This window comes from Drosophila mauritiana, chromosome 3L (genome assembly GCF_004382145.1).
Source record: "Drosophila mauritiana strain mau12 chromosome 3L, ASM438214v1, whole genome shotgun sequence".
Taxonomy (NCBI): Eukaryota; Metazoa; Arthropoda; class Insecta; order Diptera; family Drosophilidae; genus Drosophila; species Drosophila mauritiana.
In genome coordinates, this window is record NC_046669.1 from 23961200 (window position 1) to 23986704 (window position 25505).

A 25505-nucleotide genomic window follows, 5' to 3' on the forward strand; every position below is an offset into this window, starting at 1 on the left:
TTAGGTTGGCACAACCCTCATTGACATTCTATAAAATTTTCAGCTTGATAGTGTGACATTTGTAAAAGTGACGCCGTATTGAGTACATCTACGATTGTGCGTGTTCTCGATTTTGTACTATTTTGAATCTTTTTTTTGATCTTGCACCACGATAACGCACCGTCGCACAATGCCATCATTATCATTATCATTTGGCTAAAAACGGAACGAATACCATTCAACAACCACCGAATTCTCCTGACTTGGCTCCCTGCGACTTTTTCCTATTCGGTCGACTCAAGAAACCGCTCCGTGGAACACGTTTCAGCACCCGGGATGAAATCATGGAAAAATCGAAGATGGCTTTGATGGCCATACCGCAAATTGAATATGAAAAATGTTTCAAGGATTGGATCAAGCGCTGGCATAAGTGCGTTGCAGTCGATGGGGAGTACTTTGAAGGGGACAATATCGATTTTGATGTATAATCTTGTATTTTTAATTTTCTGAATAAATTCCGGGAACTTTTTGATCAAGGTATTAAATAGTTTAGCGGTGATGTGTATACCACGTAGTTATTTTATATACAGTTTATTTCTGGCCCCACCTCAAATTTTACTAACAAAATTTTGGCGTCGGCATAGAAAAAGAATTTTCTAATTATATTATATCTTCTTCACTATGATTTTAAAATCCGTAAGAGTTGTTTTAAGTTCACGTTTAAAATAGTTAATTCAAAAAAAAAGTCTGTACGAAATGGTGTAAGCCTACTATTAAGCGGCGAGGACGAATAATTCTCGCAGCTGCTCTAGGATTAGAATAATGCTGAAATAGCGAAAAATATGACCATTAAGTGACTTTAAATTTCAATTATTTTTTCCTGTCATCTTCTCAGATGTGAGTGTGCGTTTTGGGTATAATTCCGAAAAGTATGCAAGCAGTACTGTTCTATTATCAATATTCCATATTTAACATATATGTATATTTCCTAATTTTTGATCCTCCTTTTGTTGTTACCCCGTTAACATATATATGAAGTATATCTAATTCATTGGAGTACACGTTTCTAAAATATGGTGGACGAACAGGTTCTTATTTATTATTATTCGAGTAACAATTGATTACCATTTCATTTTCCTAGCTATCTGCAGCTTTGCGAGATTTACCAGGCAGAGTTCTAAACGTGCCTGTCGAAGAACGACAACATTTATTTCAAAATGTATCATCAGTTCTAAGAAATTCTGGTAAGGGATTAGTTAATCGCCTAATTCTTTCTGTTCAATAATCAGATGAATTAAATTTTATCATAATCGTATATCATTTAATGTACATTCATTTTTACAATTCAGTGCTTTTGTATAATTAGTGAAAACACTGTGCGATAAGTTTAAATTAATATGTTGCCAAATTAAGAACAAAAAACAAAAAAAATTATACCCCTTTTCTTATTCTTAGAACCGAAAAAAAAATTTAACTAAGCAAATGTGCGGACTACTTTAATGGCGCATTTTGGAGTCGATAAAAACTAGATTGTCTATGCCAGAGGCTGCCATACAGTCTCAGCCATGACATGTTTGGCCCGTAGGTTTCAAGAGTTTGGCTATAATGCTCACTATATGGTCATATCCAAACATTGCATTAGTTTAAAACCGAAAAGTTAAAGTTATGTTTAAAATCAACAATAATGTCGTCTTATAATCATATCGAAAATAGTAGATGTTTTTTTGTAAATTTTAGTCGAGCAGCAATGAATTAGATAATATATTTTATATCATATATTCATACTAATTATTTAAATCTTAAGCAAACTAACGACCATACATTGGTATGCAGTCACAAAAAGGAATCCATAGGGAGTAACAGGAATCTTCAAGGAATCCAGGGGAATTCTCCATACAAAGCGTCAAGGATTTTTCCTATAACATACGTTTGTGAGGATGTGTTCAAAGTGTCAAGGAATATCCTCAGAAATTCCTGGGGAGTATCGAAAAAAAAATCATGATTTCCTTGCGCTTTCCTCTAGAATTCCTCTGGATAATATTTTTAAATTCCCCCATTTAAAATACAGAAAAACCTCTCTAAATGACTTAATAAATGTTTTACATTTAAGAGTAAAAGGTATACTAGATATATTGAAAAGTATGTAACAGTCGGAAGGAAGCGATTCCGACAAGTATGCTAAACTATTTGTTCCGTAGCCGCATACTTTTAGGTATCCTTATAAATGTATAGAACTTTCAAAGCGAACACCAAGTTGGATCACATAACTTCTATATATCAAGCTTCTTCCAATCGTCCCCTGCATTGTTTTCGTTTGTTTAATTTTTCTTATTGCGAACATGCTTTTAGATGTATTTATGGGGAGGAATTGGACAGGGTTTGGCCATTGGTTTTGGTTAGTTAAAAGTAAGGAAGAACTATCTAAGATCTGCGTATGGCATCCTAAAGGGATCCTTAGGGTTCGTTGAGATGATGATGTTCTGCTAATTATAATTTAGTTCTAATTTATGCGAATGGGAGCAGAGTGGTTTAAGTGTTACGAGTCCTAAGAATTGTAAATGCAATTTCCTTGTATTTGTTTTTGATTTTGATTGCTATCAATTCTTGTGGTGTTTTGAAGATTTCGCAAATTCTGGTTAATATTCTCCTCGCAGGTGAAGTCAATTTTCTGTATCTTGTGCCGACTTCATACACCGTTCTTTCATTATTTATTTTGTTTATTATGTTGCGTGTCCAATTTTGGTTGTCCACCTTTCCTCAAGCGACATAATTATCCTGTTTACCGACAAAGCTAAGATTTTACAATTTCGTACTATTTTATTTCCTCTACTATAGAAATTATTTGTGACAACACCTGGACCTTCAAGCCATTTATCTGTTCGAAATGTTCTTTAACTTTTGTTTCGAATATTTGAGCTTGACGATTAAGCTCTGTTTATACAGATAATTCCCACATTTGTGATAATATTTGTTTTTTCCTAGAATTCGTCATAGAGAATAAGAGCACCCAAGAGAATAAGAATTTTAATTCATAATTTACGGAAAAGAAGTTTAAAAATTTTGGGTTCTCAATATAGTTTTTTGACTAATCCGATTTTTTATAAAATTTCTAAAAACTTACTAAAAGTTCACGAGATTTCTATTAAAGACTAAGATTTTGGTACTTACTGCTATGATTTGCCCATCCACTAGGTTTTTTTTTGTTATAGGTGGTATGAAGCAAGGGCCCTTCACTAACAGTAATTCTGAAGGGCTTGTCGTTTAAAGTTAGTCTTAAGTATTTCTACAGAATTATAATTTATTGTAGTTTATTTCTGTCACTGATTCCTTTCTTTTAATAATTTCTTCATGGGTTTCCGTGAATTCCATTGGGGGATATTAAACACAAGACTATCTTCTAGACTCCAGAAATATACAATATATTTCAAGAAACTGGGGAATTGGCGCTAAATGCGATGTAAAATTAAATTTTAAAATAGTTGTACCAATTGCTTTCTTTTGTACAACTCATCTATTTCAAAAAAAACGTCATCTACATCCGAATAAAAAGAAAACTGAGCAAACAAAATGATTCGACGAGACACAAAACATATGTAGATCGACCGTAACAATCAAAGTCACCGAACGGAGACCTAAGAGATCACCAGTAGATTGGGAATACTGGAAGATGACGATAAGGATAATTGCCACAAATATGTCCATACTGCATACTGTGCACTGTGAGTTGTCTTTAAACTCCCCACAAATCCGGGTGCAGGAGAGCTGCATAGCAACAGCGAAATAGGCTGGTATGCGAGAAGAGTGAAGGGCAGAAAGGACAAACAGGAAATAGTGGACCTTGGACCCCGTCAAAACGGAGAGACCGTGATCTAATAGAGCATGTACCCAGCGGTCCGTCCTCAAAAAGATATATAACGGGATCCCCGCGGCCCATAAATATCAGTCAGAGCACGCGAGGAGCCATACGTCCGTGAGGATATTAGAGGAGAGTGCATGCGCTAGTCACGTAGTCAGGACGCGGGCTCGGTCAGACCAGTCAGTCAAAGCATAGTCGAGGATAGTCGAGGAGAGTATGGACGCGAGACGCGCATTCTGAAACGCCACTCGGGGCATTGAGTTACAACACGCAAGTGAGAAAGGTCAACAAGAGATCCGAGATCCGGCCGCGAACAACCAGTCAGTGTGCACCTGGAACCGCGGTACGAGGACGGTTACTGCAAGTGACGCAGCCGAGACAGAGAAAAATACGAGGACCTGGTGTGGTCAGACGGGACAGTTGAATCTTTGGTCGGCAAAGGTGATTCGGGAAAGACTTGATTCGCTGACTTGACATAACGGACGGTACACATCCGTCACCATAACCTGATATAATAATATTATTTCTGCCCTCTATACATTCTATCTTATAGGGTCTCATATATTTGGCATTTATTTTATGACTTACTTCAATTATTAATAAAACTTTATCTCCTACTGCTATTTCTATATTTTCTGTTTTTATTTTTTTTTATTATCATTTTCCTTGCTCTTTTATATGTTACGTCTAATCTGAATTTACTTTCTTTAGCATAGTCATCAATATTATAAAATGGTTCTTTGTCATAGGTTGTAAGGAAATGTTTTGCTAAATTGTTAGTTCTACCAAATACTAATTCGTATGGACAATAATTATGTGCCATAGAAGGAGAAGTGTTGAAGCAGTATTCAAAGTATTAAGCCAAATGTCCCAATCAGTTTTGGATCGTATATATTCATTATGTTGATGGTGATGTTATATTTTTTATTTTTAGGTATTTGCGCAGATCAGAATTCTGAATTCTTATATTCTGTTCCCATGTCCGTAATGAACGTCTTCCTGGGTCACATATGAGAGTCAGGTCACATATGAGAGTGACTGCATATTCATTACCATTTTCCGATTTTGATAGTGGGCCAATTGTTCCTACTACTCCCCTATCAAACGCTTTTTCTGGTGTTTCTGTTATCGTCAGTGTTTTGTTATGTTTAATTATTTTTTATTTTTGACATGATGGCCTGTTTTTTCTATTTACACTTTTATGTACTTAGGCGTATTTTTCCAATAATAATATCTTTGCACCTTGGCCAAGGTTTTTGCAATGCCAGTATGTCCTCCTTGTATTGGATCATCATGTAGTGTAGATATTATTGCTTATTTTTCTATTTCTTTTTCTTTTCTCTTCACCGGGTTGAGTAGCACTACTCTCAATACGTTTAATTTTGTATTGTCCATATTTTTGAAAGGATCTATTAATATTTTCAAAAATATTTTCCCAAGGTGCCATTTTAATTTGGTTGATTTTGTATATACCAACCTGCTTTTCAATCCTTTGAAAAAACTATATAAATCGAGATTTCTATTAGTGTAGAAATCACCAATTTTATATCTTCTAATGATTTTCTTTCCATGTTTGAAAGAACGAATCATATTTTTCACTACCTTTCGTACTTCGTCGTTTTTTTTGACTCTAAATACGTTGGGCCAAGGGCGTCGCAGCGTGAGTTTGGAACTTGGATTTTTTATTAATTTGGCCAAATGTCTGTGGTCACTTTGAACTAGAGAATGCCTACCATATATGGTCTGAAATTATTTATTGCCCAATGGATTGCTGCTAGTTCTTGCTCTGTTGTCGACTTATTACTTTCACTCTTTGTAAAGGTTCTTGAAGCTTATGCCACAGGAAGCTGTTGACCGTTATGGTCTTCCGATAGTACCGCTCCACATGCATGTTTACTAGCATCTGTGGTTATGCCAAATTCTTTTCTAAAATCTGGGTGTAGGTCTAGGTTTCATTCCCTTTTCAGACACTCGAATGCCTCTTCGCATTCGGCCATCCATTCAAATGATATGTTCTTTTTACAAAGCCTCGTTAAGTGGCATGATTTTTCTGAAAAATTTCAAATGAATCTTCTCTAATAAATAAAAAATGCAACGAATCGTCTAGCTTCGTCTGCATTTGCTGGTTTGGTATAGTTTTTGATTACATCGTATTTAGAATCCTCAGGATGTATACCTCTATCAGTACACTTGTGACCTAAATATGTAACCTCTTTATTACCTCTTTATAGTACATTTTTCTGGATGTAGTTTTAGGTTATGCTGTCTGCATAATTTGAATACATCTGTTAAGTTCTTTTGTATATGATTTTCAAAACTACCGATTACTACTAAATAATCCATATTCCATCCATATTCATTCTTTGGAAGGAATTTTGTGCTATTTTTAAACCAAATGCTAATCGCGTTTTTGCTCGTCATAATTGATCAAGAATATCTTCTATTCTAGGGAGAGGGAATTTATCTGCTAGCATTTTCTTGTTTATTTGCCGGTAGTCAACTACTAGTCTCCATCGCTTCTTCGCGGAATTAGGCAGTGATTTCTTGGGTACCAAGAGAAGTGGGCTATTATATTCTGATATAGATGGTTCTACAATACCGTCTTTTATCAGTTTGTCAACTTGCCTTTCTATTTCTGGCTTTTGACTTTCTGGGATTCTAGCTTTTTATCTACACAATGGTATTATCGTTCAATATTAATTAATATTAATTTTTCTTTATCAAAATTATTAGATTTGGATTTTTGATTTGGAATTAAGACGTAAATGTCTTTTGAATAAACATCAATCGTTCTTATGACTTCAGATCTTGCAGGCAGAACTAATTTATTTTCAGCTGAATATATTATAGGAATGTTAATATTCCTGAAACTATTGGGCCCTACTGTGAACCAATTTTCTTGGCCTTGGAATTCCAAAATACCATTGTATTTTTTATGAAGTCCAAGCCAATTATACCGTCAGCTGGTATAGGAAAATTGTCGGGTACTATATGAAATTCGTATGGTATTGCTGCATTTGCAACACACATCTAATTTGTTCGTACCTAGGGACTGTATTGTCCTATGACCTATGCCTGTTATTATGTTTGTAATTTTCCGCAAATTTAGAGTATTTAATTGATTATTTCTGCACTTTAGCAGTGAAATATCTGCACCTGTATATATTAAAAAAAGTTGCCGTTGAATTGGTATACATATTTTTAAATTTAACAAAAATGCTTAAATTGAGATTGATATACATTTTTATTGTTGGTCTGTTCCCAAGGTTGTATCCGTTTTGGTTTCTTCTATAGGAACCTGTTCCTCTATTGTTATCTTGGTTACCGACGCGTCCTCTATATCCGCCGCGATAAATACCTCGTCCTCTATAACTATTATTATAGTTCTTATAATTACCCCTGCAATTACCTTTAATTTGTTAATTTCCTCGATTATTAGAAACTCGATAGTGACCTTTATTATTATAGTATAGTACGCTCTTCGATTTGCCGGCTATTTCGGAAAAGCACAATTTATAATTCTTTTTCATTGAAATCTATTCTTTTGTAGCGTATCTATACGCATTGCTGGCCTCTAGATCATCGTCTATATACGCAGCTTCAAGTGATTTACGGAGATTTTCTATCTCTGATTTATATTACGCTGCTGTTTTACCATGCTGAAGTAGATTAGTAATTTTTAGCTTTAATGACATCCGGCGATTCGGCCTTAACTGATGCCTTTAATATATTTATTTTACCAATAATGGTCTTGTCTTTTCATGTTCAACCTTGTGAGATAAAGGACTAGTTATCTTTTTTTGATTATCTCTACTGCTAGTGGTTCCTGATCTTCTTTTGTAAAATCCGCTATTGAGAATTCCCTGGGGAATCGAATAAGGTTCATATTCTGGCCGTCGAATTAAGGCATTGTGGACGAAATATGTAGACGTTGCCACGCTGTCTGTTGCTGCTTTCTCTTCAGTGGTACTATTGTTAGAGTCTGTTTCAGAAGATTCCTCCTCTATTTCTGCCAACTCTATTACCGCTGGTATTGTTAGATCGTGTATATCTTTTCCTTTGAAATCCTCTTTTAATTCCTTTTCGAGTTCATCTACTTGGATTGCAGGTGCAGATATGTATGTTTAAATTATATCTGGGTTTTACAGTTAGATTTTCGTAAAGTCTGTTTAGAATCTTCTTGATCTATCTAGTTAGTTGCTGTTTTTTATTATGTAATAATTGGCGTGCTTTGTTAAAGCATTATACCAATATACAGGCATAGGCATTTATGGTATTGTGCCTTTCTGTACCTGTATTTTGTGTGAAACATTTGTATGACCTTTCAAATGTCGATTTCGTGTCTTTAAGATCTGTTATTAAAGTCTACCAGTCCCATTTCTATCGCTTAATATGACACAAATCAGCGGTGCTGACGGACTATTCTTTAACATTATATTCCATTGTTCTATTTTTATTGTTTTGTTTTATTTTAGTATTTTGTCCATGATTTATGTTAAACATTTACCATTTATTATCTCTTAATCATTCATATATAAATTGGCATATTTTGTTTTAGGAAAATTTTATTTTTTACTATTTTCCATAGTTTATGGTGCCTTTATTTTTTCCTTTTTTTAATTTCCCTTTTTTTTAAATTGTTTCTAAATGATCAGCCCGACTGCCGTAATTTTTGTGTAATTTGTATGCCTTTATGAATGCATTTATAATTAACAGTATAAAAATTCCCAGCACCAAAACGGTAATTAGATATAAATTAGTGGTTTCCACTTCCACTTTATTAATTACATTAGCAGTGGGATCCATTGCCTTAGAGTCTATTAATCAAATTTTGGGTGCATTTGTTTAATATGTTACAATATTCAATTGTTTCTATTATATATTTTAATTATCTTATCATTGAAATTGGGATTATTAATTTTATTTTATTGTTTTTATTCTTGGTTTTCCGAACCACCGATTTCTGCTCTTTGATTTAGTTTTCGATTTACATGTTCCTACCAAACTTTTTGTGAACTTTACGGGTCCACGAGCGTATTGTGCAGTAAAGATACCGCTCAATATTATAATGCATGTTTAATTTTACATTAAGGTAAGAAAAAATTTTATTTTTCTTTCTTTCCAATCGTTGCCGTAGTGAGCGGTATTGTCACCACTATATTCCAGTGTCAGCTGGGCGTCGCCGGTGTTGGCACGCTGACACTCTCTCGAAGACGCAAGGATCGGCTTGCCCCTCTTCTGCTGCTATTGTCCTGGGCCTATGGGCTCAGGCGGTACTGGTGCCGGTCATCGCACTGGTTTTTTTTTGTGGTTGCATGTGTATCTGCTGTACAACGGTCCTTGGCCGTCCTTTGGGCAGACGTCTCTTTGGAATTTATATTCTAGGTAGAGGTTTGTTAATTATTTCTTCTTTAATAATTTGTATTATATTTTCTGAGTCAGGTTTAGAAGATGTGGCCTTAATTGCGATTATATAATTTTTTAAATTGTCCAACTCTGCTTGTAATTTACAGGCGGTTGACCAATTTGGTGGATTTTCTTGTGAATATTTTAGCCACTTTAAGTGCTATTTTCTTTGTATTCCTTTCATCACACCACCGCGCCTTTTTGCCATCTGGCAGTTCTATAACTCTGCTCTCTTAGAATTTTCCTCGGGTTTTTTATTATTTGTTTTGTTTTATACTCGTCCGTCTTCTTTTCTCAGTTTTAATTAATTCTCCTTTTTATGCTCCTCTGAAGTCCGAACGTCACGGTCGCAATGTAGAACACAGTTCCAATAGATTTGATGGATTTAAAACACAACACTTGTATTCATATTTTAATATATTTTTATTTAGGTAGAGATTGGAGCAGGCAAGGTCCCGCTCCAATCGAAGTATCTTTTGTAAGTTTTCTTAGGATCTAAAGTATAAAGGGTTCTTAGCCTAAATCGCAGCGGCGCGTATCACACATATATATATTCGAATTGTCGGTGAGCGACGTCGCTAGAGGGGGGGAATGTTATAGGCACTCATGGTATGCGGTCAGCGCTTTGGGCCAGCGTGAGAGCGCTTACTATGTAGTTATGGTTTGTTGTCCTTCAAGTGGTTGCTCGCATTGCGCTTGCACTTGGGCCAGACTGTTATAATTAACTTGCGAAAACGATAAGTCGAGCAAGAATGTTTGAGTTTTCTTCTGGGGACCACATTGTGGCTGGTATATTAGAATCACCTTCAAATTCCAGTTGATCCCTTTCAGACAGTTTTTTTTAGACGGGCAATGATTTAGATATTCTGGGAATTCAGAAGACGGCGGAATGTAAGAGCACTTTTAATTTAAAAATGTATCCCTCAATTTTGGGAAATTCTGGTAACTCATTTGTCAAAACTGCGATAAGTTCAAATTAATTTGTTGCAAAGTTAAGAACAAAAAACAAGAAAAATTAAATTAAGGTGACAGCGTAAAATTTGATGAAGATACCCCATATTCTGCGTACAAAACGCAAAGGATTTTTTCCTACAACAACATACGTTCGTGAGGATGTATTCGATGTTGTCAAGGAATATCCTCAGAAATTCCTGGGGAATATCGAAAAAAAAAATCATGATTTCCTTGCGTTTTCCTCTAGATAATAACCTGTAAATTCCCCTTTTAAAATACAGAAAAATCGCTCTAAAAAACTTAATAAATGTTTTACATTTAATTGAAATTTAACTATACCTGTTTCTCGTAGAGAGTTTAAAAGAGTTTACTACTTTTTTCGTTGAAAAGTATGTAACAGGCAGAAGGGAGCGTTTCCGACCATATAAAGTATATATATTTTTGATCGGGATCAATAGCCGAGCCGATCTGACCCTAGGTGTCTTGATGAACCTCGAGATCTCAGGTACTATAAAGGCTAGAATGTTGAGATTAAGCACACATATTTTGCTACGCCCACAAACCGCCATTTAAGAATATAATTGCTCTTGGATGCTAAAGTTGAGAAGAGCTTCAAAAAGAGCAGGCAAAACTTCTTACGTCAGGCTTTAAGGTTTGTTTTCAAGAATGGCTTAGCGCAAATGGCATGCAGTATGATAGTCAATTAAGTACTTTATTGTTCATTGTTCTGCGAAATAATTTAATTGGCTGGCTTGGTAATAACTATTATTTTTCTATTTTAGGTATAAATTCAACAATTATTCGTGGCATATGTAAAGTGATTGGAACTACGATAACGAAATATAAGGATCCTACATCGCAACGAATTGTTAGAGATCTTATAGTAGACCTTGTAACTATTCATCACGATTTAACAATTGAACATATGTTAAACGTCTTTAAAGCTTTTATATATAAAGAATTCGCTAGTGTGTCACCTCAAAAATCGTGTAAATTGGCCGTTATAGCATTGGGATGGATATCTATCATACAAAAACAAGCGCAACGTGAATCAAATATCTTTAAAACCGAGAAAAAAAAATTGATTGAGTATCAGACTCTGTTATATCAAATAACAGTAATATCACCAAACCAAAGAGTTACAGACGCAAGAACAAAAATATTGTACGATCTATGGAATAATTCTGATATTTTTAATGAAACAATGGACACATTATTCCAAATGGAATCAACTAGTAATGTTACAATTTTTTGTATGGCCATGTTTCAATTTAAATATAAAAACTGCAATGCTGTAAAATTAAACCAATATACAGAAAAGCTTTCAGAATACTTCGTAAAAAGTATGATTTCATGCAAACACAAACCTGACAAGTCCTTTATTACAGCTTGCAGTCCATTATTGGAATCCCTCACCGACACTGAATTTGATTCTTACATATATCCATCTTTACAACGGTCCATATTGCGAAGCCCTGAAAATACACTTCAGAGTATTGGATTAATTTTTAATATGTTGAACTTCGATTGCAGTCGTTATGCTCAAAAGGTTGGAATAGTTCTCATTCAAAATTTATATAGTAAAGGTGACATCGCACGACAAGAGTCACTTGAATCTTTAAAGCTTCTGTCAACAAAATGCTCTAATTGGATTATCATAAAGGAATTATTAGAACGTATTTTCTCTGTTCTAAATGGATCCGACGGCAAAATTAATGTAATCGAATATAGAATAAATATTCTACAGGTAATTTTAAAATGTACAACTATAAAATTTTATCTACAAAATATAAAATGAAAGAAAGGCACTACAGTAGCCTTAGTGGCATTTCGAGGGACAGATTAGATACGTTTTTTTTTTGGCAAACCGAGGGATCCACACACTACTAAGGCAAACGTGAGCTGCATCACTTAAGTTTTCAGCTCAAAGAAGCTGGGGTCGGAAAAATCGAATTTTTGAAATTGGAAAGCTGGAATCGTTTGGCCATTGTTTGCCCAGTTTTTTTTGTCCACGTTTTTTACGTTTGCCCATCCTTAAAAACAAATAATTTCGTTTGCCTATCCATTAAAATAATTTTTTTTAATTAATTAATTTAATTTAATTAATTAATTAATTGCCCACTTATTATTATTAGTTGTCTCTCTGGCCACTGATAACTTGTCTGTATTACGAACACAGCTTAATCAAAAAGAACAATAAATGAAATCATGTTCGTGAAACGCAGCTGAATTACCGCTGAATTTTCCTAAAAAAAAAATGGAAATCAACTAGCCACGTTGCATAACGGAATATATATTTCATATTGTGAAATTAGGTTACATTTCCTGATTTGGATTATAAGCTTGGCAATCGAGCTTAGGCACTTAGCTTTGCATAAACAACAATTTCACTTTTTATACCCGTTACACGTAGAGTAAAAGATTAGTAGACTAGATTCGTTGAAAAGTATGTAACAGGCAGAAGGTAGCGTTTCCGACCATATAAAGTATATATATTCTTGATAAGGATCAATAGCCGAGTTGATCCGTCCGTCATTCCGTCGAGATCTCAGGAACTATAGAAGATAGACAGTTGAGATTATGTATTCCAGAGACATAGAGGCTGCGCAAGTTTGTTGATTCACTTTTGAAAAATGTTTTGATAATATTTCATATTTTTATCAGTCTTGTAAACTTTTATTGATTTGGAAAAAAAATTGTTTAAAATCGCCCAAAACTTCTACGCCCACATTTTCAAAACATTTAAAGAAATTTTTTCATAAGTTTTGTAGTCTTGAAAATTTTTATCGATGCTAAAAACTTTTGCCACGCCCACTCGAACGCCCAAAAACCGCCCAAAAGTACCACGTCCACATTTTCGAACCATTTTTCGATTTTTTTTTGTATAATTTTATTAGTCTTGTAATTTTCTATCGGTCTGCCAAAAAACTTTTTGCCACGCCCACCCACGCCTTGTTCCCGATACCTGGTCTTCAACCAGACCGTCGCAGTACATACCACCTCGTCACCCACACTGGGATCTGGCGAGCAGGTTGTTGGATTTTTGATCCCGTTCTCAGTATCACCACGTTCCTTTGTTGCACTTGTGACGATCTGTCAGTGTCGGATGGCTAAGGGATGGCCAGGAACCTATATTTGGTTCAGGTGGGGTTGCGTAAGAAAATACGACCCGTTCCCATAGGAGAAGAGGAGGAAATTATACAGTATTTGATTATTTGGTCCTTATTCATGGGTTTACAATAGTCCTCCAGACGACTGTCTTCGTGATGGATCTGAATGTCCTTCGGTCCCAAATCCAGGGGTGGAAGCCCAAGAGTCTTCTGGGTTCAGGGTAGACGGGACAAAATTGCCACACTTCCATTTTTAATTGCCATTTTTCCCCATATTTTTTGTCGATTTTCCAGAAAAATAGTCTTTAGCTTAAGATGTGTCTTCGCTCGAGGTGCACCCAAGATAAGTAACTTAATTTGCTTTTGGGAGTACGCTGTTGGTAATGGTGATCGAGGGGTAGTCTTGCCGGTTAAGTGTGAATGTTACATGCTTAAATTTTTCTTCGATTAATACTAATAATAATAATAATACATTTGTATCGACCTAAAATCGCTGCGAAGTCATCAGGTATTTTTCAAATAGTCTGGTAAGACAAGACAGGCTAATGGATAATGTCTGTACGATGAAGAATCTGAATGGTCTATTACTATGATCGACTTTTTGCATCTCTCTGTAAAGTACCCCAGTTTTGTGATAGTTAAAGACCAGGAAAATAATGCATACAGCAAAGTATGGTAGCTCAATTATCATCTTGGGAGTTTTTAGGTCACATTCTGTGGATTATTTTGAGTTTAGTTGATTTTTTATAATTTATCTTCGAAATGTGCTGCTGGTCGTTGGCTGTTACCGTCGCTAGAACAAACATGTTTAAGTTGCGTTGCAAATGTGATATCTCCGTCTTTATCGCCTCGGCCCCATCCACCTGAGTTATTTCTTAATGGTGATAATTTGTGCTGGTGTGGATAAGTTGGATGAGCTTTTCATAGTGACTTTTTACTGCTGGATGTTAATAGTTGATCTATATAGCGACGTTGGGCGTTTTTTGTCTTATTGTTTAGGGGCATTGGAGAGTTTTGTGATGCACTTTTTAATCTTTGCCTTGCGATTGGCGATCTATGAAGCTGGGTGTCTAGATTTGTCATCTTAGAGCGGCGAGTGGAACTTTGTGCTTGGTGTGTTTGCTGCAGATTCTATATCGGCATCAGACCTTAGCCTTGGATTCAGATGCGAACTTTAATATTTTCTATATTTGGCTGTTTTATTTTTTTTTTTATATTAATCTGTTACTGTGCATCATAGTATCAGCTCTTTGGAGGACGTTCAGATTCAGCACTACTGACGAGTGGTCTGATGAAAGATTCGATAGAGATTCGGCTTTTACAATGTTTCAAGGGATATTTTTGATGATTGCGAACTTTGTTCGGGTCGGTGGCCAGTATGATGGTCTAACTGATGCTACGTAGTTAAGCTTGGCATTTATGATGGCGTTATATAGCCGTTTTCCTTCAGGTGTGACGATGCGTGAACCCTAGTCGGTGTGTTTGGCGTTTGTAGTCACCTGCAGCAATAAAGAGACCAGGGATTTTGAAGAATTCCAGAAAATGTAGTTCTGATGGGTGATCTCGCTGTAATCTGCAGCAATGAAGTGGTCTCCTATGGTGTTGAAGAATTCCACAATATGTGGTGAGTTGTGAGTTGTTCATTATGCGATTTCTAATGAGGTGTTTTTTTTATTATTCGGCTTACGGTAGGAAAATTAAAATCTAAAGATACCACCTACCGTCTGTAGGTGGCATGCGCGATTCATAATCCATAGTGGAATAGTACCTATGTACTAAAACAAAAACCTCCGTGTGCTCTTCAGTCTTGCACGATCACCGGGACTGCCAGTCAATGTATGACTTCGATGAGCAGGATGTGAGGCCAGGTCGCACTCCCTTCCTTAGTGTAGGCCATGAGAGCTCCTCCTTTCACCCCTTAGTCGTCTTTTACGACAAGCCGGGAACGCTGAGGTAGTATTCTTCACCCGCCACCACACCTGTTTGGGTAAAGCCAACCATTCTGTCTGATCGGATTCCTTTCGAGACTCTTCTTGCCTGACAGCAGCTATGGTCGCGGTAGTAGATGCTGTACGAGACAAGTTCTCCAATTTTTTATGATTATCAATATGATTTTAATTAAGGAATTTGGTTATATATATTTAATGCCATGAACGCCGTTTGCATAAGGTCCGAATGAACGACATTAATTCAATCATATGCTGCAGAGTATGCATAATGTTTTTAATATTGCGTTGATGGTGCGTCGATGAGAAGGTTATGGGAGGTGAGTCCGAGTATAAGTTCCAGGGCGGTGCTATTAGTTCACGGTCTCTCCGCTTTGATGGGGTCCAAGGGCCACTATTTCCCGTTTGACCTTGCTGCCCTCTACATTTCTCGCATTCCAACCATCTTCCATGTTGCTAGGCAGCTCTCCTGCACCCGGATTTGTGGGGAGTTTAAAGACTCCTCACAGTGCACAGTATGCAGTATGGACATATTTGTGGCAATTATCCTTATCGTCATCTTCCAGTATTCCCAATCTACTGGTGATCTCTTAGGGGTCCGTTCGGTGATTTTGATTGTTACGGTCGATCTATGTTTTGTTTTCCGTCGAATCATTTTGTGGGCTGTTTTTTTTATTTGGATGTAGCGATCCAATTCTTTTTGCTTCGTTTTTGGCTTTATTAGTGTTTCAGCAGAAACGAGCGTTGCAGTTGACACCATGCGTGAGGCCGATTAGTATTTGTTTGTTTGTTATTGTTTGGAATAGAGTGATGAACGAGGTCGACGTATTGGTTATTTTTGGGTCATCGTTGATTTTAATAGTGAGCTAGAACGCGCTGTTAGGAAGTTCGTCTTTTTACTTAATTAACAAAAAGAATGCTACAGTCCAGTTATTTCCCCCTATTAGATACCCGTTACGCAGCTAGTGGGAATGCGAACGTAAAATGTCATTATTTTTCTGGGATATCGATAAATATTAGGGAATGAAATGGAAAAAAACTTAAAAATTGTTTAGAAGTGTGGACGTGACTGGTTTGGGGGCTTTCGACCGTTAGAGTGAGCGTGGCAAAAAGTTTTTTGGCAAGTCGATAGAAATTTGCAAGACTAATAAAATTATGAAAAAAGATCCAACAATTTTTCAAAATGTAGTCGTGAAGCTTAGGTCAGTTTTACGGCGTTAGAGTAGGCATGGCAAAAAGTTTGCAAGGCTAATAAAATATTAGATTGAGATTCAGCAATAGATTCTAGAGAAAAAGACGAAGCGCTTTTATAGTTCCTGACATCTCGACGTTCATACGGAAACACGGACATGGCTAAATCGACTTTGCTATTGATCCTGATCAAGAATATATATACTTTATCTAGTCGGAAACGCTTCCTTCTGCCTGTTACATAATTTTCAACGATATGCCAGAAAAATTTATCGTTCGTAAATATTGTTACTTATAAGCATCGTTGCCATTTTATCGCTCTTCCAATGTTATAATGTTATATTGCAATTTAAATTTCAGGGAGCCGGCAATTTAAGCTTCAACAACATAGATCAAGATCATATGCCCAACATTTTAAATGAAGCTGTTACCTTATTTTCGAAAGCACTGGAGTGTGAAACGCAAGAAAAAGTTATTTGCTGCACTTTGGAGATGTTTGGGTTGTGGACTGAAAAATTTATACACAAGTTGCCAAATGTTATTATCAATATTTTTACATCTGGAATGCGGCTGAAAAACACAAATCAAATTATTCGGCAAAGTTATCTCGAGTGGCTTTTACTGTCAATTCAAAATACGGAGGTTGATAACCATGTTTCTATTATACCGGATCTTATTTCATTTTATACTAAAGCTTTGCAAAACTCATCACAGTCATGCAATTTGTCTGAAGCTGCTTGCATTGCGTGTATATTGCTTATTTTGGAAAAACCATCTGAAAACTATAACTTTTTTTGGACCACAGTGTTCGATATGAAAAAACTATTTTTTTATAATGACAAGTTTACTACAACAGCTCCGATTACCACGTTATGCAATATATCATTAATGGCTAGAATATTGATAAATTCATATCCTGATAAAATTAAAGGCAAACTAGAACCTTTAGCTCGAACTTTAGTTTATAACTTATGTTGTAATTCAGTTAAAGTTCGAGTATATACTGCTAAGCAGGTCAAACAAATAATAAACGCATCAAGCGGAATCGACTTTGTTAAGTTAGCCTTATGCGAGTTTGGTAAACGTATGAATTTAGTTAATATTGAAACGGACGGGGAGCATTCAATGGATCAGTTTGGGACTTCGAATCAAGTGTATGTAGACGCACTTCTCACTTTAACAAGCATAAAACAAATTACTTACGAAGATTCTGTGGATGTTGCTATAGATCTACTTCTTATATCACATCACCCTGCAATTGTATCGAATGAGCCATACCTATGGGAAACAGCCATACAAAAGCATTTAAAATTGGATGCAAAAAACGTTATACTAGCTAAAACAAATGAAATTGTTAATAAATACATTGACAACTATATAGCTAGTGCGCAATACGAGAATACAATATCAGCATTGATTCGAATTTGTCCGAGTCTTATTGTTCCAACAGTTGTCAATAATTTAAAGAACTATCTTAGTAACTTCTCTAACTATAATGCTTCTAATGAAGAATATTTAATATTTTTGACGCCGGATGGAGAGTTATTTGATAAAAGTGTAATACCTCATATAGATTCGCAATATGAAACAGTTCGTCTTAAAAGAGAAAATAAAGTTTACAGCTACAAGGAACAATTAGAAGAAATTCAACTTCGGCGTGAAATTGACGATAAAAGGGAAAAAGAAGGAAAATTAAAAACTATAAGGTATACTCAGAAGCAAGAAGAACAAATTAAAAATCAAATGGAAAAAGAACTCCAAATAAAATTAAGAATTACACTGCTTTATGAAAAATTAATTTCGAAAATAAGCTTGCTAAAAGCATCATGTTCTGGGAATGGAGAACAAATTGCCCAACATTTTTATTCTTTATTAGACGGCATATTGAATGCTTCTAAAAGTCCCCTATGTGCCGAGGTTCTTACTGACCTTTACATATTTTTGCGTAATATGTGCTTTACTTTCCAGCCAAAACTTGGACGTGCAATCGCATTAGCGACAATCAAACTTCAAAGCCCGTCCTGTATTTTAAAGAAGGAATTTGAAGCTTTAAATATAAATCAAGCTATTAATGATATAATAATTGATCTTGACAATCACGTTAAATCAAACTTTCTTGACTCGCCATCATTTTCATATGCCTTCGAGTTCTTAAAGCGGGCGTTATTATTGTTAAATACCGATTCGGATTTTGATCTTATTTCTAAAGGAATACAGATAATAGCACTCCATACAAGGGCAGGTGATTGTTGTAAGCCACAGTTTATGCCTCGATTTGGTATGTTTAAAATGTTGTTAGATCTTTTAAGGAACAACAATAAACTCTGGGCACAGACTTCAGATGCCATCTTACAAGTTGCGAAGTGTTCTAATGGTGATAATTGTTCTTCTAGTCCGGATAACCATATTATAAGCATATTTCTGCAAGCATTGCAACATTGTTCTGACGCTGTAAGAAAAGTGGCATTGCAATCTCTAAAAATAATGGTTAATGGAATTGTAAATCATATAAAAGTTGATAACAGTCTTGAAAAGGTAATTATAAAACGACTTTGGGTTGCAAAACATGATCCAGATGAAGAAAACCGAGAACTGGCTTTATTTTTGTGGAACACTGCAAAATTTCCTTTACCCGGATATGTCGATATTATTGATGATATCACACACTCCGAGACCTGCATTCAAAAATCCGCTTCAGAATCCCTAATTCCGCTATTAGCTGGCGATGAAGTTGTAATAAAATGCGTTATAAAGAAGTTATTTTCTATTTACAAAGCAAAGCTGGCCCTATTACCGCCGGTATTGGATCAATTTGACCGTGAAATTGAGCCTGCAATCGATCAGTGGGAACCACGAAGAGGTGTTGCTATTGCATTCTCCACTATCGCTTTCCTATTATCTATTGAAGATATAAACGATATTATGAATTTTATGGTATCACAAGGACTCGGTGACCGAGAAGATGTTGTACATAAGGAAATGTTAGCTACTGCATTAAAGATTGTTGATTTACACGGAAATAAAGCAATTGTAAATTTGCTACCAGTATTTGAAGATTTTCTCGATAAGGCGCCAAAATCCCAAAGTTACGACAACATACGTCAAGCTGTAGTGATATTGATGGGTTCTCTAGCACGTCATTTGGAAAAAGATGACAAACGAATTGACCCAATTGTTAAAAGGTTAATAACAGCACTGTCTACTCCATCACAACAAGTTCAGGAAGCGGTGTCGAATTGCTTACCTCATCTTATGCCATCCGTAAAGGATGAGGCCTCTTCAATGATAAAAAAACTATTACACTCATTGGCAAAGTCCGAAAAATATGGTGAAAGACGTGGAGCTGCGTATGGTATTGCCGGGATAGTTAAAGGTCTTGGGATTTTATCACTAAAGCAACTAGACATAATGTCAAAGCTGACCGCTTTTATTCAAGATAAAAAAAATTATAGGTCCAGAGAAGGCGCTTTGTTTGCTTTTGAAGTTTTGTGTAGTACACTTGGCCGTTTATTTGAACCTTATATAGTTCATGTCTTGCCACATTTGTTACAATGTTTTGGTGATCCATCGCAGTACGTAAGACAGGCAGCCGATGATACTGCTAAAGTAGTTATGAGAAAACTTTCCGCACATGGTGTTAAGCTAGTACTTCCGTCACTTTTGGAAGCTCTTGACGAAGATTCATGGAGAACAAAAACAGCATCAGTTGAACTGTTAGGTGCAATGGCATTCTGTGCACCAAAGCAACTTTCATCTTGCCTTCCAAGTATAGTTCCAAAACTAATTCAAGTCCTGGGAGATTCTCACACTAAAGTACAAGAATCGGGTGGAGAAGCTCTTAAGGTAATTGGATCTGTTATAAAAAATCCTGAAATTCAAGCTATTGTCCCCGTGCTTTTGGATGCATTGGAAGATCCATCCAACAATACATCCACTTGTTTGCAAAGCTTGCTAAAAACTAAGTTTATTCACTTTATTGATGCTCCCTCATTAGCTTTAATTATGCCAGTGGTGCAACGTGCCTTTATGGACCGATCCACAGAGACTAGAAAAATGGCTGCACAAATAATAGGAAATATGTATTCCTTAACAGATCAAAAAGATCTTGCGCCCTACTTACCAAGTATTATTCCTGGCCTAAAATCATCATTACTAGATCCAGTCCCTGAAGTGCGAGCTGTGTCGGCTCGTGCGCTTGGTGCCATGGTTAAAGGTATGGGTGAAAGTTCATTTGAAAATTTATTACCCTGGCTTATGGAAACTCTAACTTCCGAGTCTAGCAGTGTGGATCGCAGTGGAGCAGCACAAGGACTCTCTGAAGTAGTTGGAGGACTTGGCGTTGAAAAGATGCATAAACTTATGCCGGAAATAATTTCGACTGCAGAACGCGTAGACATCGCTGCACATGTTAAAGATGGATATATAATGATGTTTATATATATGCCTGGAGCATTCCAAGAAGAATTTACACCATATATCGGACAAATTATCAATCCGATTTTAAAGGCTTTGGCAGACGAAAGCGAATTTGTTCGTGATACTGCTTTAAAGGCAGGTCAACGTATTGTTAATTTATACGCAGAAACTGCTGTGGCACTTTTACTTCCTGAGCTTGAAAAGGGGCTGTTCGATGATAATTGGCGGATTCGATATAGTTCTGTTCAATTACTTGGAGACCTGTTGTATCGAATATCTGGAGTATCTGGAAAAATGACTACGGAAACAGCAAGCGAAGATGATAATTTTGGTACGGAACATTCACATACAGCTATTATTCACTTTTTGGGCGATGAACGTAGAAATAGAGTATTGTCAGGGCTTTACATGGGACGTAGTGACGTTTCATTGATGGTGCGACAGGCTGCACTGCATGTATGGAAAGTTGTTGTGACAAATACTCCGCGTACTCTGCGTGAGATTCTACCAACACTGTTCGGCTTACTACTTGGATGTTTGGCAAGCACAAGTTATGATAAAAGACAAGTGGCAGCGCGAACTTTGGGAGATTTGGTAAGAAAACTTGGGGAACGAGTTTTGCCAGAAATAATTCCTATTCTTGAAAATGGTCTAAACTCTGATCATCCTGATCAACGTCAGGGAGTATGCATTGGTTTGTCTGAAATAATGGGTTCTACATCAAAAGAAATGGTACTTACGTTTATTGAGAGTCTGGTCCCTACAGTCCGAAAGGCTTTGTGCGATCCCTTACCTGAAGTTCGAGAAGCAGCAGCAAAAACATTTGAGTCCTTGCATAGCACAGTGGGATCTCGAGCGTTGGATGAAATTCTGCCATTTATGCTGCAAGGTCTTTCAGACCCCGACCCCTTCGTCGCTGAGAATACTTTAGACGGTCTTAGACAGGTAATGTCTATTAAATCAAGAGTTGTTTTGCCATATCTTGTGCCGCAACTAACATCCCCACCAGTGAATACAAAAGCCTTATCTATACTAGTCTCTGTCGCTGGAGAAGCTTTAATCAAATATTTGCCTAAAATATTATCAGCATTATTGGAGGCTTTATCAGACGCCTACGGATATCCTAATGAACCACAGGAGAACGAGTACTGCCAAACGGTTATATTGTCAGTAACAGATGAAACTGGAATTAGGACAATAATGGATACATTGCTTATTTCAGCGAATTCTTCTGACCTTTGCACTCGAAAGTCTGCGGCAAGCTTACTATCTGCTTTTTGTATTCATTCACCCGGCAATTACTATGAATACATTCCTCAACTTTTAAGATGTTTACTTAAGTTGTTAGTAGAAAGTGATAAAGATATACTACAGAAATCCTGGGAGGCTCTTAACGCTGTAATTAAAGGCATGAATGCTGCGCAACAAATATGTCACGTATCTGATGTTCGCCAGGCCGTTAGGTTTGCAGCAAGCGAACTTAAAGGAACAGAGCTTCCTGGATTTTGTCTTCCAAAAGGAATTACTCCACTATTACCGGTGTTTCGGGAAGCTATTTTAAATGGATTACCAGAGGAAAAAGAAAACGCGGCACAAGGACTCGGTGAAGTTATTTTTCTAACTAATGCAAAATCATTACAGCCTTCAGTAGTACACATAACAGGTCCATTGATTCGAATACTAGGAGACCGTTTCAACGCAGCAGTTAAGGCTGCAGTATTGGAAACCTTGTCAATTTTACTTCATAAAGTTGGTGTTATGTTAAAACAGTTTTTACCACAGCTTCAGACCACTTTTCTTAAAGCATTACATGATCAAAATCGAAACGTTAGAATGAAAGCTGGAAAAGCATTGTCTGAGTTAGTGGCAATTCATTCTAGAGCAGAGCCATTATTTAATGAAATTCATAATGGAATTAAGAACTCGGATGATTCTTCTGTTAGGGAGACAATGCTCCATGCACTTCGAAGTATTGTGAGTCGATCTGGAGACAAAATGACTGAACCAATTAAAAAACAAATTTATGTTACCTTATTGAGTATGATCGGACATCAAGAAGACGCTACTCGAAGCGCAGTAGGAGGATGCTTGGGAGCGATATTAAAGTACATTGATTCTGAACATATATATGATTTGTTTAATAATATTATACTGACGAATAATACAGATGATCTAATAGTGAAACATGGACACACAATAGTATTGTTTGTAGCACTAAAAGAGTGCCCCACCGAAGTACTTGTGTTAAATTTGCCTGAAAAGATTACATCTTATATATTGATCAATATTTTATCAGAAAAAGTGTCAATTGCCTCCAATGCTGTAAGAGCTGTCACTTACCTTTTGGACTATTACCTTGTCAATAAAAATGAACCCCCTATTAAAATTGTGGTTGCGTTATCTAGAGCAATGAATCATTCTAGCAACGATGTCAAGCAGCTTGTTGCACAAAGTTGTACCTACCTTTCTAAAAATTTGTCAGCAAATCAAAGTAATATTGATGTTTTGAAATATTTGGTGCCTATGCTGGTAAATGGAACTAAAGAAAAAAATGGTTATGTGAAATCAAATTCAGAACTAGCATTAATTTCCATTTTGAGATTAAGATCTGACGATACGACCTTTTTAAAAATTTCAGGTCTGTTAGATTCTGGGGCTAGAGACTCTTTAAATGAAGTAGTTTTAAAAGTTTTAAAACGCACATCTTCACAATCTATTATAAAAGAAGAAGAATTGGATGACACTCTGCAAGCATAACCAATTTACCTTAAAATCGTTCCAAAAATATCATGAACTCTTAAAAAATTTATGTATTTAAAATTTTTTTGTAAATAAAGTGAAATTTAAAAAGTAATTAAATTCAACATCTTATATTATAAATTGTATTTAATATTGGGTAAGTAGACTTGTAGTTGGTTGAAAACGAATAGATATACTAAATAAATCTTTGGGTGGGGTGATGGGTTTCAATGCCGTAAAAAAAAGCATGAATTCCGAGTACATATGTACATAATTACACGCTAATGTTTTATTACCAAAGGAAGGTCGTTAATAAATAAGGTAAAAAGAAGCGGACCAAGGTAGCTCCGTTGTGGAACGCCGGATGTGACTCGGAAAATACAAGAACGAGGAAATCCAATTTAAAAGATTAACAGGGAAACCTAATAAATCAAGTTTCCTTACTAGAAGAAAATTATTGACAGAGTCATATGCTTTACTAAAGTCAGTGTAGATGACATCAGTTTGAAGATTAATTTTGAAGCCCTAACTTACGAAGGAAGTTAGCTCCAAAAGGTGAGTGGTTGTTCATCTGACATGACATGGTGATATAATTGACCTCAAAGGTGGTGCAAATGAGGAGTGAACTGTAACGAACTGTTTTTTTTCGTTTCTGCTCGCTACGAGTTGCAGCGGCTAGCTCAGAGAGTTTGTGTGTTCGTCCGACCAAATTAAGGATTTGTGTCATTGGCCAACCAAGGACAGAGTTTCATTTTAAAAAAGCTTTATTGGCCGATACTTCGACAATGGATTCATTCGGCGATCGCCATCTACCGCGCCATGTTGCTCCTTCTTTGTCTTTCCTGCGTTGTTCTTAACAATGGACCCCGTGCGGTTAAGCCAACGCTCCTCCTGGGACCCCCTGTGCCGACCACTGACTTCACTGTCCCTTTTAACCACGACATGCCCTTGAAGGAGCTTAGGATGCTATGGGGCAGGCTGTATCTTCCTCTAGATTAAACTAACGCTCTTCATGGGACCACCTGCGCCGACCACTGACCTTGCTCCGACAATCGCTCTTTACTTGCATTGAATCCTTGTGTGTCCGTTCGACACTCACTGGCTGATTTCACTGATCATATCTTTATATTACCATACGATATTTTGGCACACGATTTTTTCGGCGTGGCTCTAGTGGTATATTATTTTTGTTCAATTGGCACCATGTGAAAAATTCTTGTTTTGCATTGCCTTAACGTTATTATTATTCAAATATAGCTTAGAAAAAACCGAATCTATGTACATAATATACCAAAATAAATTTCACAAATGTCTTTATATTAGAATATTTGTCATTAGAGTATTTACCGTGCGACGTGTGAAAAATTAATAAGGCAATGATTGTTAAGTGCTTGTGTCCGCAACAAACTGTTTTCATATTTTTATTTATTTTATACATTTTTATTACTTAAATTTTTATACTTCGCAAAACTAAAGGCACCATCTGATCTTTTTTTTAATATTTGTAAAATACACATTAAAGTTTTTGAAATATTTCTAAAAATAATAAAGACAAATGTGTATACAAAATTTATTGTTGAGCATTAAGTGCACGAATAAAAGTAGTGCTTTCTCATAATGGTTTTATGTAAATAATGAATGTTATTTGTATATATATTACACATAATTAATTATTAACATAAATACAAATATATAAAAGGTAGCTAATTCGAGCCTCGATTTTAACAAACGAATTTAAAGAACTTTAAAATTATAATAGTCTAGTAGTAATAGTAGGAATTTTTAATTATTATTTTATTTTATCATATTGCTACGAAATTGGCCAAAACTCCAAATATGTATGTGAATTCGTTTCTTCGATCAGAATTGATTTTGGCCCGTCTTCTAGCACAAGTACGCAAACATATA

At 36.0% G+C, this 25505-nt stretch overlaps 1 protein-coding gene across 2 annotated transcripts; it reads left to right on the forward strand.

Annotated features, from left to right (window-relative positions):
* The first annotated feature begins 986 nt into the window (after window positions 1-986).
* LOC117141953 (eIF-2-alpha kinase activator GCN1) lies at window positions 987-23712 on the forward strand. 2 transcript variants are annotated; one of them, XM_033305709.1, is made up of 4 exons: window positions 987-1067; window positions 1121-1223; window positions 10978-11942; window positions 16803-23712. In XM_033305709.1, exons 1-4 carry the CDS (start codon window positions 1053-1055, stop codon window positions 23613-23615), a joined length of 7896 nt encoding a protein of 2631 aa, XP_033161600.1. In that variant the 5' UTR covers window positions 987-1052; the 3' UTR covers window positions 23616-23712. The 2 variants fall into 2 exon arrangements, with proteins under 2 accessions (XP_033161600.1, XP_033161601.1); XM_033305710.1 differs by lacking the exon at window positions 10978-11942 and having other exon boundaries at window positions 16803-16962.
* Window positions 23713-25505: the final 1793 nt, after the last annotated feature.

Bases quoted from the DNA above. Each gene is read 5' to 3' on its own strand.
- LOC117141953 (XM_033305709.1), top strand. The intron at 1,224-10,977 runs GTAAGGGATTAG...TTTCTATTTTAG, and splicing joins ATCAGTTCTAAGAAATTCTG to GTATAAATTCAACAATTATT. The intron at 11,943-16,802 runs GTAATTTTAAAA...TTTAAATTTCAG, and splicing joins ATAGAATAAATATTCTACAG to GGAGCCGGCAATTTAAGCTT.